This window comes from Bubalus kerabau, chromosome 9 (assembly GCF_029407905.1).
Source record: "Bubalus kerabau isolate K-KA32 ecotype Philippines breed swamp buffalo chromosome 9, PCC_UOA_SB_1v2, whole genome shotgun sequence".
Classification (NCBI taxonomy): Eukaryota; Metazoa; Chordata; class Mammalia; order Artiodactyla; family Bovidae; genus Bubalus; species Bubalus kerabau.
Window position 1 is genome coordinate 17,475,016 of NC_073632.1, and position 12,448 is coordinate 17,487,463.

The following is a 12,448-nucleotide window of genomic DNA, read 5'->3' on the forward strand; positions in this document are numbered from 1 at the left end:
AAATAATTCTTGTCTTTGAGACTAACTAGCCCACTTTTGGAGAAGGAAATGGCAACCCACTCCAGTGTTCTTGCCTGGAGAATCCCAGGGACAGCGGAGCCTGGTAGGCTGCCGTCTATGGGGTCGCGCAGAGTCGGACACGACTGAAGCGACTTAGCAGCAGCAGTAGCAGCAGCCCACTTTTATAATTGCCTACCTTGAGCTACAAAAGAATTATAAGAAAGTGAAATGATCTGTACCTCACTTAAATTCAGCTGTGAGAACAGGCTGGCTCTTGTACCCCTACTTATCAGCAGTGGCTCCAGAGGGTTTGATAATTCCATTATTCAAATATTCCATTAAACAGGTATTACTCAGTGACTGTTTAGAGTGCTTAATTCAGGGATCTCAGTGTAGCTCCTTTACATGCAGTAGGAAAGCATTTGTTCTTTTTTGCTCATGTGTTCTTCCTCAAAACAAAAACAGTAGCACAGAAACATTTTGGTTACTCTTCTCTGAAATATTCTTTTTCCTTGCTGTTTTATATACTTAGCATCCATCTGCTTTCCTTAGGAAAGTTCTTTAAGAGACTACTGCCTCAAATGTGAACTTTTAAAAATGTTGTTTTTTGAAAATGAAAGAATTGTTTGTAGAATAGAACTAATTTAGGCTATTACTTATTCTCAATTAATGGGTAAATTATACTCCATTTATTTTTAAATTTTGTCCTTTGGAGCTCAAACACATTTTCTTAGGAGAACTGTGTGATGAATTTTGGTTAATTTAGGTTTAATGGTCAGACCACAAAACTGTCAAACCATAATATTAATAAAGGACAACACCATGTTCCTGAAAAGTGGTTAACACAGAAGCCACGTGTAATGGCATTTCTGAGGAGAATTGGTTAACAATTTAGGTGTTGAATGTTGTAGAGTTCACAGAGGCATCATCATGTAGTGCTTAGGACTGCATGTTTGCACCACTGCTGTCCCTTACTACTTGTAAGTAACTGGGACTGAGTATACAAAGTGACTTCTACTCTAAGGGCAGGAGGATTGATGGGATCCAGACGTGCAGAGTGTGTCAGGAAGGAAAGATGAGGGTGTGCAGAAAGCAGAGGGTGTTCATGGAGGAATTCCCTCAGGCTGAGCAGGGTGCTGAGGAAAGAGCAGGTCTCTGTCTCTGGAGAGCTTTGACCTCCCCATTCCCTTAATGAGGAGTCAGTCCAGCGTTGAGAGAGGCCAGAGAAGCAGCCCAGCCAGGGGGCGTTCCTTGTGGTTTCAGTACAGAGCGCCCTAAGTGAAGTGGGCCTGTCCATGCCTGTGTAATTGTCAAATAGTTTTAACATGTAATATTTTCAAATGAAAAACACTTATACCACATTTTAACTAAGAAAAAAATATTTTTCTCCAAAAGGAAATAATGTTTAAACAGGCATCTCTTGTCAAAGGCAAAGATTTATTTCAAAGCATAGATAGTATTAGCACTTTATCACTAACTTAGCTAACCTCAGTTTGATAATTCATTTATTTATATGCTTTTTAACTATCTCTCAGATAAAGATGGCTTTTTTGACACATATGTATTATCTTGAGCTTATGAATATAATATAGAAAATATCATAAATTTTAAAAGCCCTTATATTTAATTTCAGGAGTCAGTTACTAAATAAGTAAATAGCAATTTTATTCCAAATTATTTGCTTAAAATATTTCACCAGAAAATAAAATTCTAAAGCAAACCCCGACTTAAGTTTTAGATAAGTAGATAATAGTGATAGAAAAAAATTATTAGTACCTTACACATAGTATTTACTCAAAATATATTTGTTGAATAGATGAGTGAATGAAATAGCATAGGGAAGATTTTGTTGACAATTGAAAAGTACATAGGCATCAGCACATACTTCATAGTAGTTTCCTAGGGATTTTTAAAAATCAAGATTCATCTTCAATAAATATTTATTAGTAATACTTCGGGTTATCCTTAAACTTTTCATTATTATTTATATTTTCTTTTCTATTTGTTGTGAATTTTAGTTTATTCTTGAATGTGTCTTCTAGGAAAAAAACTAAAATTTTTGTTAACTATTCAGAATAAAACTGTTGCACTTTCTAAAGTGTTAACATTGTTTATTTTTATCCTAGCAAAACTACATTTGTTAGGTACCAGATATTTCTGTAAAACACTGTTCACTAAATATTATTATATCCACCAGTTTTAATAAGTTTATAAAAAGTAATTCTTGGTTAGAGGGTGTATTCTACTTCCTTCTACTGTTTAGCACTTTTCTTGAGTTTTCAAATAAGTCTATATTTAAAGTCAATATTTTAAGTAAGTCTATATTTCTAATAAGTCTAATAAAGTCTTCAAATTCTGCCATGCTATGAAGAGTTTATCTAAACTCCATTCCCTTTTTAAAAATAATGCCTTGAATTCCATTTTGCTTGTGTCTTTTTCTTTTCTCATAGATGAATGATGTACATTTTTTTAATGACATTCAGTTAAAATACTGGTTTGGTAAAGAACTGTTTTTAAAAATGAGCATCATGAATTCTGAAATCTAGGCTTTAGCAAGTTATGAAACCTTTTTGGCCCCAGTCTCTACACTTGTAAAAGCAGAGGATTGATCTTGCTGATCTCTGACACCTCTGCCAACTCTTAAAATTCTGAGTTTAGATATTAAAACATAAAAATAATATCGGATTATGAAACGTTGAGTGGCACATGCACTTAGAAAAAAGAACAAAGTAACATAAACGTGAATGTACATCATTTGTAATTCTATTAAGCTAATTAACTAACTGAAAGATTCTGCTTTGGTATTCTAATCCAATTGCACTAGCGAATCAGTACTAAATCTATTAATCACAAAGTGGAAAATTCTAGTAAATTTTGTTGTAAAAGGAGTATAGTAACTAGTGCTGTGTGCAATCCTTATAACTAGCCAAAGCCAACATGCAGGTCCTTTATGAGCGCCTTCTCAGAAGAAAACAGCCAGCAACCCAGAAAGACACCTGTCTCGGTACGTTCACAAATAGATTAAGTAAATAATCCCTTTTAATCAATATGAAACTTTGCTTTAATTTAGTATCAAATTTCATAAATATGCATTTTTTAATATTTTATATTCCTGCCACCCTTACTTAAGAACTTACTTTAAGAATCAACCTGATTTGTAGTTGAGCTCTGGTTAATTCTTAGTTTTTAATGTTCAGGTTTTTGGAACATTTAAAATTGGAAACGTTAAATGCAAAGATTTCTTTGTTTTTTTTTCCATATTCATTTTAGAGTTCCTGCAAAGAGCACTTTTTAGAAACCATGTTCATTGCCAGAATTTGTTAGTTTAATGGTAATGACTTAAATTTGTTCAAAGTCATTTGTCTTTAGGTAGGGCTAAAGGTAATAAAATGTGGTTTGAAAACTGAAGCTAATTTCATGCATTACAGAAATAAAGTGAGAAACATCTTTAATATCTGGTTTTGTTTTTTGAGTCAGTTTGCATTTATTTTTTTATTCTAAATTTAAAAAGCAAAATACAGGAATATCAAATCACTGCTACCCAGATATATTACATATTTGAAAAGAGATATTCTGATTTCATTATTTCATTGATGTATTTCTCTATATGTTTTAGACTTTTCTTCTTGAATAGCAATAGTACTTAATTTATTATCTTTCTCTAAGTATATTGAAAGTTTTTACTTTGAGTAGACCATCACAATTAACATTTTTTAAAAGTTATGAAAAGCTATAGGAATAAAAAATAAAATTAAATCACAGCATTTGTCTCTCAGTTTTCAAAAGTATGGACAAAAGGAAATTAAGGAGCCAAAATCTTTCTCCACATTTCTCAGATGAAAATTAACTCAGAAATATTTCCATTAGGTCAGTTTTCACTGAAATTGTTAAGCGAGAAACTTACCAGGAAGGAAAAAAGAAAATTTGAAGATTTATTTATGATCATTATTTTGGAACATAATTGTATCCTCTCATTAAGTAACCTAAGTATAAAGTTAGAGAACTCATGGTATGAAATTATGGTCATTTATGACATATTTTTTCTTTTTAACAAAAAATTGTACTTCTCATTTCCTGTTGTATTGCCAGCCTATCAGTTTACATGTGAGCATTCTAAATGATTTTTTTAAATGCTGCTCATTTAATATGGTCTGTATAAAGAAGGGCCCAGTTTTTGGTTGGCTAGGAAAAGACTTGATTCAAAACTAAAACATAGTTAAATAATACTTCTTAGTTAGGTAAATAATACCTCATAGTTAAATAATACTTCTTAAATAATACTTCTTAGTTAAATAATACTTCTAAAAATATGTGTATATCTTTTATCCTTCATTCCTGACATTGTATTAGCATATCTGTTGAATGAATGAGTAGATGAGTGGGTAAATAGATTTAGAAAATAAATTTAAGATACATTTACCCTTTGACCTAGCAGTTGCACTGTTGTTCATAGAAAGGAGTACTAGTTTTTTGTACCATAGAAAGGATTACTACTTTGTAATGGTATTTGTACATGCATGTTCATCACAGTATTCTTAGGGACAAAACACTGAAAACACAGATAAATGTCCATCATTCAGCAAAGAATAGATTATGAAGAAAATTATGAGGTCCCTACACCAAGGAATATTATATAGCCATTTTTTTTAAAAGTGCTTTAGAGCTGCATATCAGATTTGCATGAAATACTACTGAGAGATTTCATGCAGAAAGTTTGCAAAATACAGCCCATTTTTATAAAACAGTAACTGCAGATCTCATATATGTGTATATTTGAAAATACAGAAGGATGTGTTCTAGGTTGCCACCTTGGATTAGCAAGAGGAGCCAACTTAAAAAAGTTTATAGGGAGTTCCCTGGTGGCCTACTGGCTAAGATTCTGGGCTTTCACTGTCATGGCCTGAGTTCAAAACCTGGTTGAAAAACTGAGATCCCACAAGCTACATGACACGGCAAAAAAAAAAGCAAGAAAATAATAACCTTTGTTATTCTAGAAATTTATGTAAATCTCTAGAAAATTATATAAATAGATACATAGGCATTAAAAAAAATTAAACTCAGTTAAAATCCTAAGTTATTTTTAAGTCATTTCAACCCAGAGATTTTTTTTTTATTTCACTACGTAAAATTTATTTGCTTTTTTTAATAAAAAATGTATCACACCAGCACCTACTCTTCAATCAGTTAATTTATGAAACCATTCTGTTTTGTAGAATACACATTGGCATTGAAACAGTTTAAGGAAATGTAATAGCTATCTACAAAAAAGTTAATTTTGATTTTATTCCCCCCACTTTTTTATGAGTCCGCACACATAAATGAAAGTTTATGAGTCTGCACACATAAAACAAAAATTTAAATTTTCAAACATTTTATATTCAGTAATGAAAAAGAAGTACACTGTTTTCTTGCTATGGTCTTTATAAAGGACTTAAAAGTTTCAAGTTAATAATTTATAAACCCAGAGATTTTGAAGTTAAGTTTTACGTTTAAGCATCCCTTAAGGTGTTTGCATTGAGGTAGCTCTCAAGAATCATAATACATAGACCAGTTTCTGCATTTAAGCTCTGGTATGTAAAGGTGACAAAAGTGTATCAAACTCTACAAAGTTTATGCTCATTTTTAAAAAATTAATAGGATATGTAACCTACTGAGATAATTTTGCTAATTTTCTTCTATCTCAGGAAAACATGAGTGATATGAAAATAGATGTTGGCATATGAAGTTACGATTTTAACACAGGGTCTGTCGCAGATTTTTTTTTTTAACATAACATTAAAAGCCACTGATTTATCTGATAGTGAAGTGATTTGTGAAATTGAAGCAAATTTCTTTAGTTATCCGTGGTTATTTATGTATATTTTGTGAATTACAAAACATCTGTGTCCTACTAGTTTTAGTTATCAGTGGAGTATTTGTTGTTCAGATCATAGCTTGGTTTTGTTCTGGGCAGTGTAACTGCTTATTTTATCAAATTTAAATGTTTACCATTCTTTTATCAAGAAGTAAATATTTAGTATACCTTATGAGATAGTGAGCTGAGGAATGAATTCAAAGATATCACAAAAATGTTTTCTTGTCTTTGTGTGAGAGTGATCAATTAAAGTCACTCTAGCAGCAAGATTATGGAATTTTGTGTGCTGATAACTATGCTGTTAGAGTTGTCCTAGGAAAACTCATTTTAGTTTGATTTCAGATAAACGTAAGTGTGTCTAAACGTGATATTTTAGGCGTTAGCAAAATCTTTTCCCTGCAAAAAATAACTGATTCTATTCTGTTGGTTTCTGTATTCCTTTGTAAATATTACCATTTTAATTGTAAGTTAATCTGCATCCCTCCTGTGTAAATGGTTATAGCATACATTAAATATAAGTCAATATTATATAGAAAAAAATGGCCTTGGTTTTAGACTGCCTCATAGGAAACTAAATTTATTGAACTAAGATATAAACTTACATTTTTGTTGAAAAGGATTTTGTCATTCATTTTCATTCAATAGCTTATATTCCAGGTATGTTTTTATTATTTTGACTTGAACTTTTGTAACCTCCTAGGTTTTTAAAAGTAATTTACTTATAAAATTTCAAAAATAATTTTCAGATATATAACATTGAAATACTTTAATTACTGTTTACTTCTTTCAGAGGAAATGGATGTAGAAGCTCGACTTACTGAATTATGTGAAGAAGTTAAGGTATTTGGATTTTTAAAATTCACATTACCAAATTATTTGAATGGATTCTGTTTCCTTTTTAAATACTTTATTGAAAATAAATTATTATTTTTCCTTTCTCAAATGCAAAGATAAAATTGTTGATTCTAGGTAGAAACACAGCTTAGTTGATCAAACAACATTTGACTTGAGTGTGAAGTTATCTTTTTTCTAATTATTATTGATTAAAATCTTTTTTTTTAATTTTATTTTATTTTTAATTGGAGGATAATTGCTTTGCAATATTGTGATGGTTTCTGCCATACATCAGCATAAATCAGCCATAGGTATACATGTGTCCCCTCCTCTTGAACCTCCCTCCCACCTTCCTCTCCACCCCACCTGTCTTGTTGTCACAGAGCACAGGCTTTGGGTTCCCTGCATCATACAGCAAATTCCCACTGGCTGTCTGTTTAACATATGGCAATGTATATGTTTCAGGGCTACTTTCGCAAATCATCCCGCCCTCTCCTTCTCTCGCTGTGTCCAAAAGTCTGTCCTTTATGTCTGCTTCTCCCTTGTTGCCCTGCAAATAGAATCATCAGTACCATCTTTCTAGATTCCATGCTGCTGCTGCTGCTGCTAAGTCACTTCAGTCGTGTCCGACTCTGTGCGACCCCATAGACGGCAGCCCATCAGGCTCCCCTGTCCCTGGGATTCTCCAGGCAAGAACACTGGAGTGGGTTGCCATTTCCTTCTCCAGTGCATTAAAGTGAAAAGTGAAAGTGAAGTCGCTCAGTCATGTCTGACTCTTAGCGACCCCATGGACTGCAGCCTACCAGGCTCCCCTGTCCGTGGGATTTGCCATATATATGTATTAATATACAATATTTGTCTTTCTCTTTCTGACTCTCTTCACTCTGTATAATAGGCTCTTGGTTCATGTACTTCATTAGAACGGACTCAAATGCATTCCTTTTTATAGCTGAGCAATATTCCATTGTGTGCATGTACCACAACTTCTTTATCCATTCATCTGTTGATGGACATCCAGGTTTAGCTATTGTAAATAGTGCTGCAATGAACACTGGGGTACATGTGTCTTTTTCAGTTATGGTTTCTTCAGGGTATATGTCCAGTAGTAGGATTACTGTATCATATGGTAGTTGTAGTCCTAGTTTTTAAAGGAATCTCCCATACTGTTCTCTATAGTGGCTGTATCAATTTGCATTCCCACCAACAGTGTAAGAGGGTTCCCTTTTCTCCACACCCTCTCCAGCATTTATTGTCTGTAGACTTTTTTGATGATGGCCATTCTGACCGGTGTGAGGTGATACTTCATTGTAGATTTGATTTGCATTTCTCTAATAATGTGTGATGTTGAGCATCTTGTCATGTGTTTATTACCCATATGTATGTCTTTAGAGAAATGTCTGGTTAGGTCTTCCACTGACTTTTTGATTGGGTTTTGTGTGTGTGTGTGTGTGTGTGTGTGTGTGTGTGTGTGGTATTGAGCCACTTGAGCTGCTCGTATATTTTGGAGATTAACCCTTTGTCATTTGTTTCATTTGCTATTATTTTCTGCCATTCTGAGGGTTGTCTTTTTCACCTTGCTTATAGTTTCCTTAATTGTGCAAAAGCTAGGTCCCATTTGTATACTTTTATTTTTATTTTCATTACTCTAGGAGGTGGGTCTTATAGGGTCCTGCTGTGATTTATGTCAAAGAGAGTTCTGCCTATGTTTTCCTCAAAGAGGTTTATAGTTTCTGGTCTTACATTTAGGTCTTTAATCTATTTTGAGTTTATTTTTGTATATGGTGTTGAGAAGTGTTCTAATTTCATTCTTTTTCACGTTGCTGACTGGTTTTCCCAGCACCATTTATTGAAGAGACTGTCTTTTCTCCTTTGTATATTTTTACCTTCTTTGTCAAAGATAAATTGCCCATAGATATGTGGATATTCTGAATATTTTGCATATAAATGAAATAGCAGAGACAATTAACTGATCAAAAGTGTGCTTTTTCCTCCTGTTAATTAACTCAAAGACTTTTTGGACAAAATTTTTAAGCATTGCTTAAATTTACCTACTTTTATAAAATGATATTGTTTAGAAATGGAAATTTATTTTATTTCAAGAAATGAATTTCTCTTGGACTATTTTTTACCAGTTCATTCTTGCAATTAAATTGAATAGATTTTTGTTTTTCCTTTTCTTCCCCATGGAACTAAATGTTTTGACTATTTTAGGAGCCCTGTATATTTCACTGTTGTTTAGCTATGGTAATGGAAGATATCAGAGACATGAATCAAACAAAAATACATATTTGACTTTGGGATATATTTCTGTATGTAAATATAAATGAGAACTTGACCCTTTTGAAAAAGGTATTTACCTTCTTGTAAAATTATACGTAGAAGAGACAATTTCATATCCCGTTCTAAAAGCTTTTCCCACGGTTTAAGTAAGCTAAGTGTCTTCTTTAAAAAAAAAAAAAATCACTAATGTTGTTATAATAGTTGTCCCAAAGGATTTTAGAAATAATAAGATGTTTGTGATAAATGTAAATCTACTGACTTATTCACTGACCTTAAAGGAAATTTGAGTGAAGAAACATATAATACTCCCAGATGAAAAGGCAAATGATCATTGACAGCTACCTGGTTTTTCACAAGTTAATAATATTAATGCATTATATCAAAATCCTGTTGGAAACTTTAAAATTAAACTTATTTTAAAGATCACTTGAAGAAAGGTAAGAATGACTAAGAAAAACTTTTGAAAAAAAATAATAATATAGAGGGACTTGCCCAAGTGGATGTAGTTTTTATATATAAAAACTACAGTAATGGAAATAGAGTAAGATTTCTCTAAAAGAACACAAAGACAAATCATTGGAACTAAATAGCACTGGAACAATCGTTAAATATGTGTAAGAATTGAGTATATGATAAAATTTCATGAACATTCGGTTACATAGTAGTATGGTAAAATAACATGTTATAGAAGCAAATTCTAAATGGACTTGAAGAGTTAAATGTCAAAAAAATCTGTAAGACAAATATATGTATACATGTATATATAAGCAATCTATCCTTGGAATATGAAATAACTTCTTCAGAGTAACAGTAAACAATATGATATTAATGATTTAAAACTTCTTTAAAACAAAATAAAATATAAAATTGAAAGGAAGCAACAGACTGGAAGAAAATATTTGCAATACCTGAAAGTGGCAAATGATACTGAAACTATATAAAGAACTCCTATGTATCAGTTTCAAAACACCTCTGGGAAAAAGAGGTACACATAGAGGCAATGTACAAAATGCAATTCTTAGAGCAGGTTTGCTGCTTAGGTGACACCAAGGAGATGCAGATTTAAGCAATAAAGTGGTTTTCTTTAACCATGAAATTTGCAGAAATGAAAGTGATTGCTAATCTCCATTGTTGGTAAGGTGGTAAGGAAACTAGTGTCTGCATAGGCTGTTGGTGAGGGTAGAAATGGTACATTTTTTAGGTCACTTCATCATCTGTTCCAAAAACACTCACATGCTCTGCCACAAAATAATTTTTATTTAGAAATGTATCCCACAAAAAGTGCCAGTTCATTTCAACAAACAAATACAAAGCATTATCAACTACCATGTAGCCATTTAAAAGAATTAGGTGAATCTCTGTGCATTGACATGGATTTTTTAACTCAAGAAATACATATTCCTCTATGATGCAGGGTACTGTTTTCATGCTGAAAACCTCTTTAGGATATATTAATTGAAAAAATAAATTGGAGAAAAATATGAATATGATTTGTATATGTTAGAAAAGCTATGTAAATATTTGATCATGTTTATGTGATTAGATTGCATATAAAATATTTGAAAGGACACATACACACACACATACACATTTCAACTATACATAATAATACAGAAAAGAATACCACAAAGAATGAGGCTATAAAGGAAAATATTTGTTCTTTATTTCCATCTATATTGTTTTAAAAAATACGTATGTACTCAGATATTACTAATGAATTTTATGTACTGATACTTAATTTCAGTATTTAAGTGTAATATAAACTAGGGTAAATAGAGTAGACAGAAGATAGAATAATATTTAAACAGGTCTTATAAATCAGCAAAAAAAATCCTGTAATATCCCATTTTTAATATTAATATAGCTTAGACACCCAGTTATCCAGTTATAAAATGCTAATAAATATGTGAAAAAATTTTAATTATAAAACAAAAATTTAAATACTCTGACATGATTTTTAACCTATCAGATTGGCTGTGATTTTTTTTTTAATTGAAGGATAATTGCTTTACAGAATTTTGTTGTTTTCTGTCAAACCTCAACATGAATTAGCCATAGGTATACATATCTCTCTCCCTTTTGAACTTCCCCCCATCTCCCTCCCCATTCCACCCCGCTAGGTTGATATAGAGCCCGTTTGAGTTTCCTGAGTCATATGGCAAATTCCTGTTGGCCATCTGTTTTACATATGGTAACGTAAGTTTCCATGTTACTCTTTCCATACTTCTCACCTTCTCCTCCCCTCTCCTGGTGTCCATAAGTCTATTCTATATGTCTGTTTCTCCACTGGTACCCTGTAAATGAATTCTTCAGTACCATTTTTCTAGATTCCGTATATATGCGTTAGAATACGATATTTATCTTTCTCTTTCTGACTTACTTCACTCTGTACAATAGGTTCTAGGTTCATCCACCTCATTAGAACTGACTCAAATGCGTTCCTTTTTATGGCTGAGTAATATTCCATTGTGTGTATGGACAACAATTTCTTTATCCGTTCATCTGTTGATGGACATCTAGGTTGCTTACATGTTCTAACTATTGTAAATAGTGCTGCAGTGAACAATGGGAATTTTCAGTTTTGGTTTCCTCAGGGTATATGCCTACGAGTGGGATTGCTGGGTCATATGGTGGTTTTATTCCTAGTTTTTTAAGGATTCTACATACCTTCTCCCATAGTAGCTGTATCAGTTTACATCCCCACCAACAGTGCAAGAGTGTTCCCTTTTCTCCATACCCTCTCCAGCATCTGTTGTTTGTAGACTTTTTGATGATAGCCACTGGATTGTCCACTGGGGTTTGCTCCTGAGGCTGCTCTGGAGGACTTGGGTCTGCCGCAGTAAGGGCCAGGTGCAGAAATCATGCAGCTGCTTGGGTCACATGGGCCCTCGCAGCACCAGGTACTCAGGGAAGTTGGCAGCTAGAGCAGCAGGAAATATAGTGCTCTAGAAGGGCATGGCAACCTGTATTTGGCTGATATGCTCCAGTATTCATGCCTGGAGAGAACCCCCTGAGAGAGAAGCCTGGCAGGCTACAGTCCACAGGGTCACAAATAGTTGGACACAACCAAAGCAACCCTGTGTGTGTAGATGCAAGGCTTCTTTTATCTGTGGCAGCTCTGCCCCAATGAGGGTTGAGTGTGAAGGTGGTGCAGCTGCTTGGTTTGCGGGGACTGTGGCGGCGCCAAGTGTGCAGGAACACAGACTGCCTCCGCCGCAGGAGTTATGGCCTGATCAGAGTCTTTTATAGAGCCTCCTGTAGCTGGCGATCAGAGGGCCTCTTTGGCCAGTCTTTCTCCGTAGCTCTGCCCTTTCAGTCACATAGAGGGGCCCCCCTTGCTGCGGTCCTACTCCGTAGATTGGTGCATCGGGCACTTAAAGGAGCACCCTGGGTGGGATCCTAATCTGTAGTTCAGTGTATCAGGTGTTTGATGGGCCCACCTCTCTATTGTTCAGCTGCTGTTGCTGGCATGTGGGGAGA

At 33.6% G+C, this 12,448-nt stretch overlaps 1 protein-coding gene across 9 annotated transcripts in view; it reads left to right on the forward strand.

The window, feature by feature from the left end:
• The window catches only part of FAM135A (family with sequence similarity 135 member A), a 162,149-nt gene that overhangs the window by 87,232 nt on the left and 62,469 nt on the right, over positions 1-12,448 (forward strand). For 6 of the 9 annotated variants that reach the window (XM_055534765.1, XM_055534764.1, XM_055534768.1 and 3 more), the window contains 2 exons: positions 2,927-3,004; positions 6,645-6,694. In XM_055534765.1, coding sequence (XP_055390740.1) covers positions 2,927-3,004; positions 6,645-6,694 — 128 coding nt within the window. The remainder of the gene's footprint in view (positions 1-2,926; positions 3,005-6,644; positions 6,695-12,448) is intronic. The other 3 variants (XM_055534767.1, XM_055534771.1, XM_055534772.1) reach the window with 1 other exon arrangement.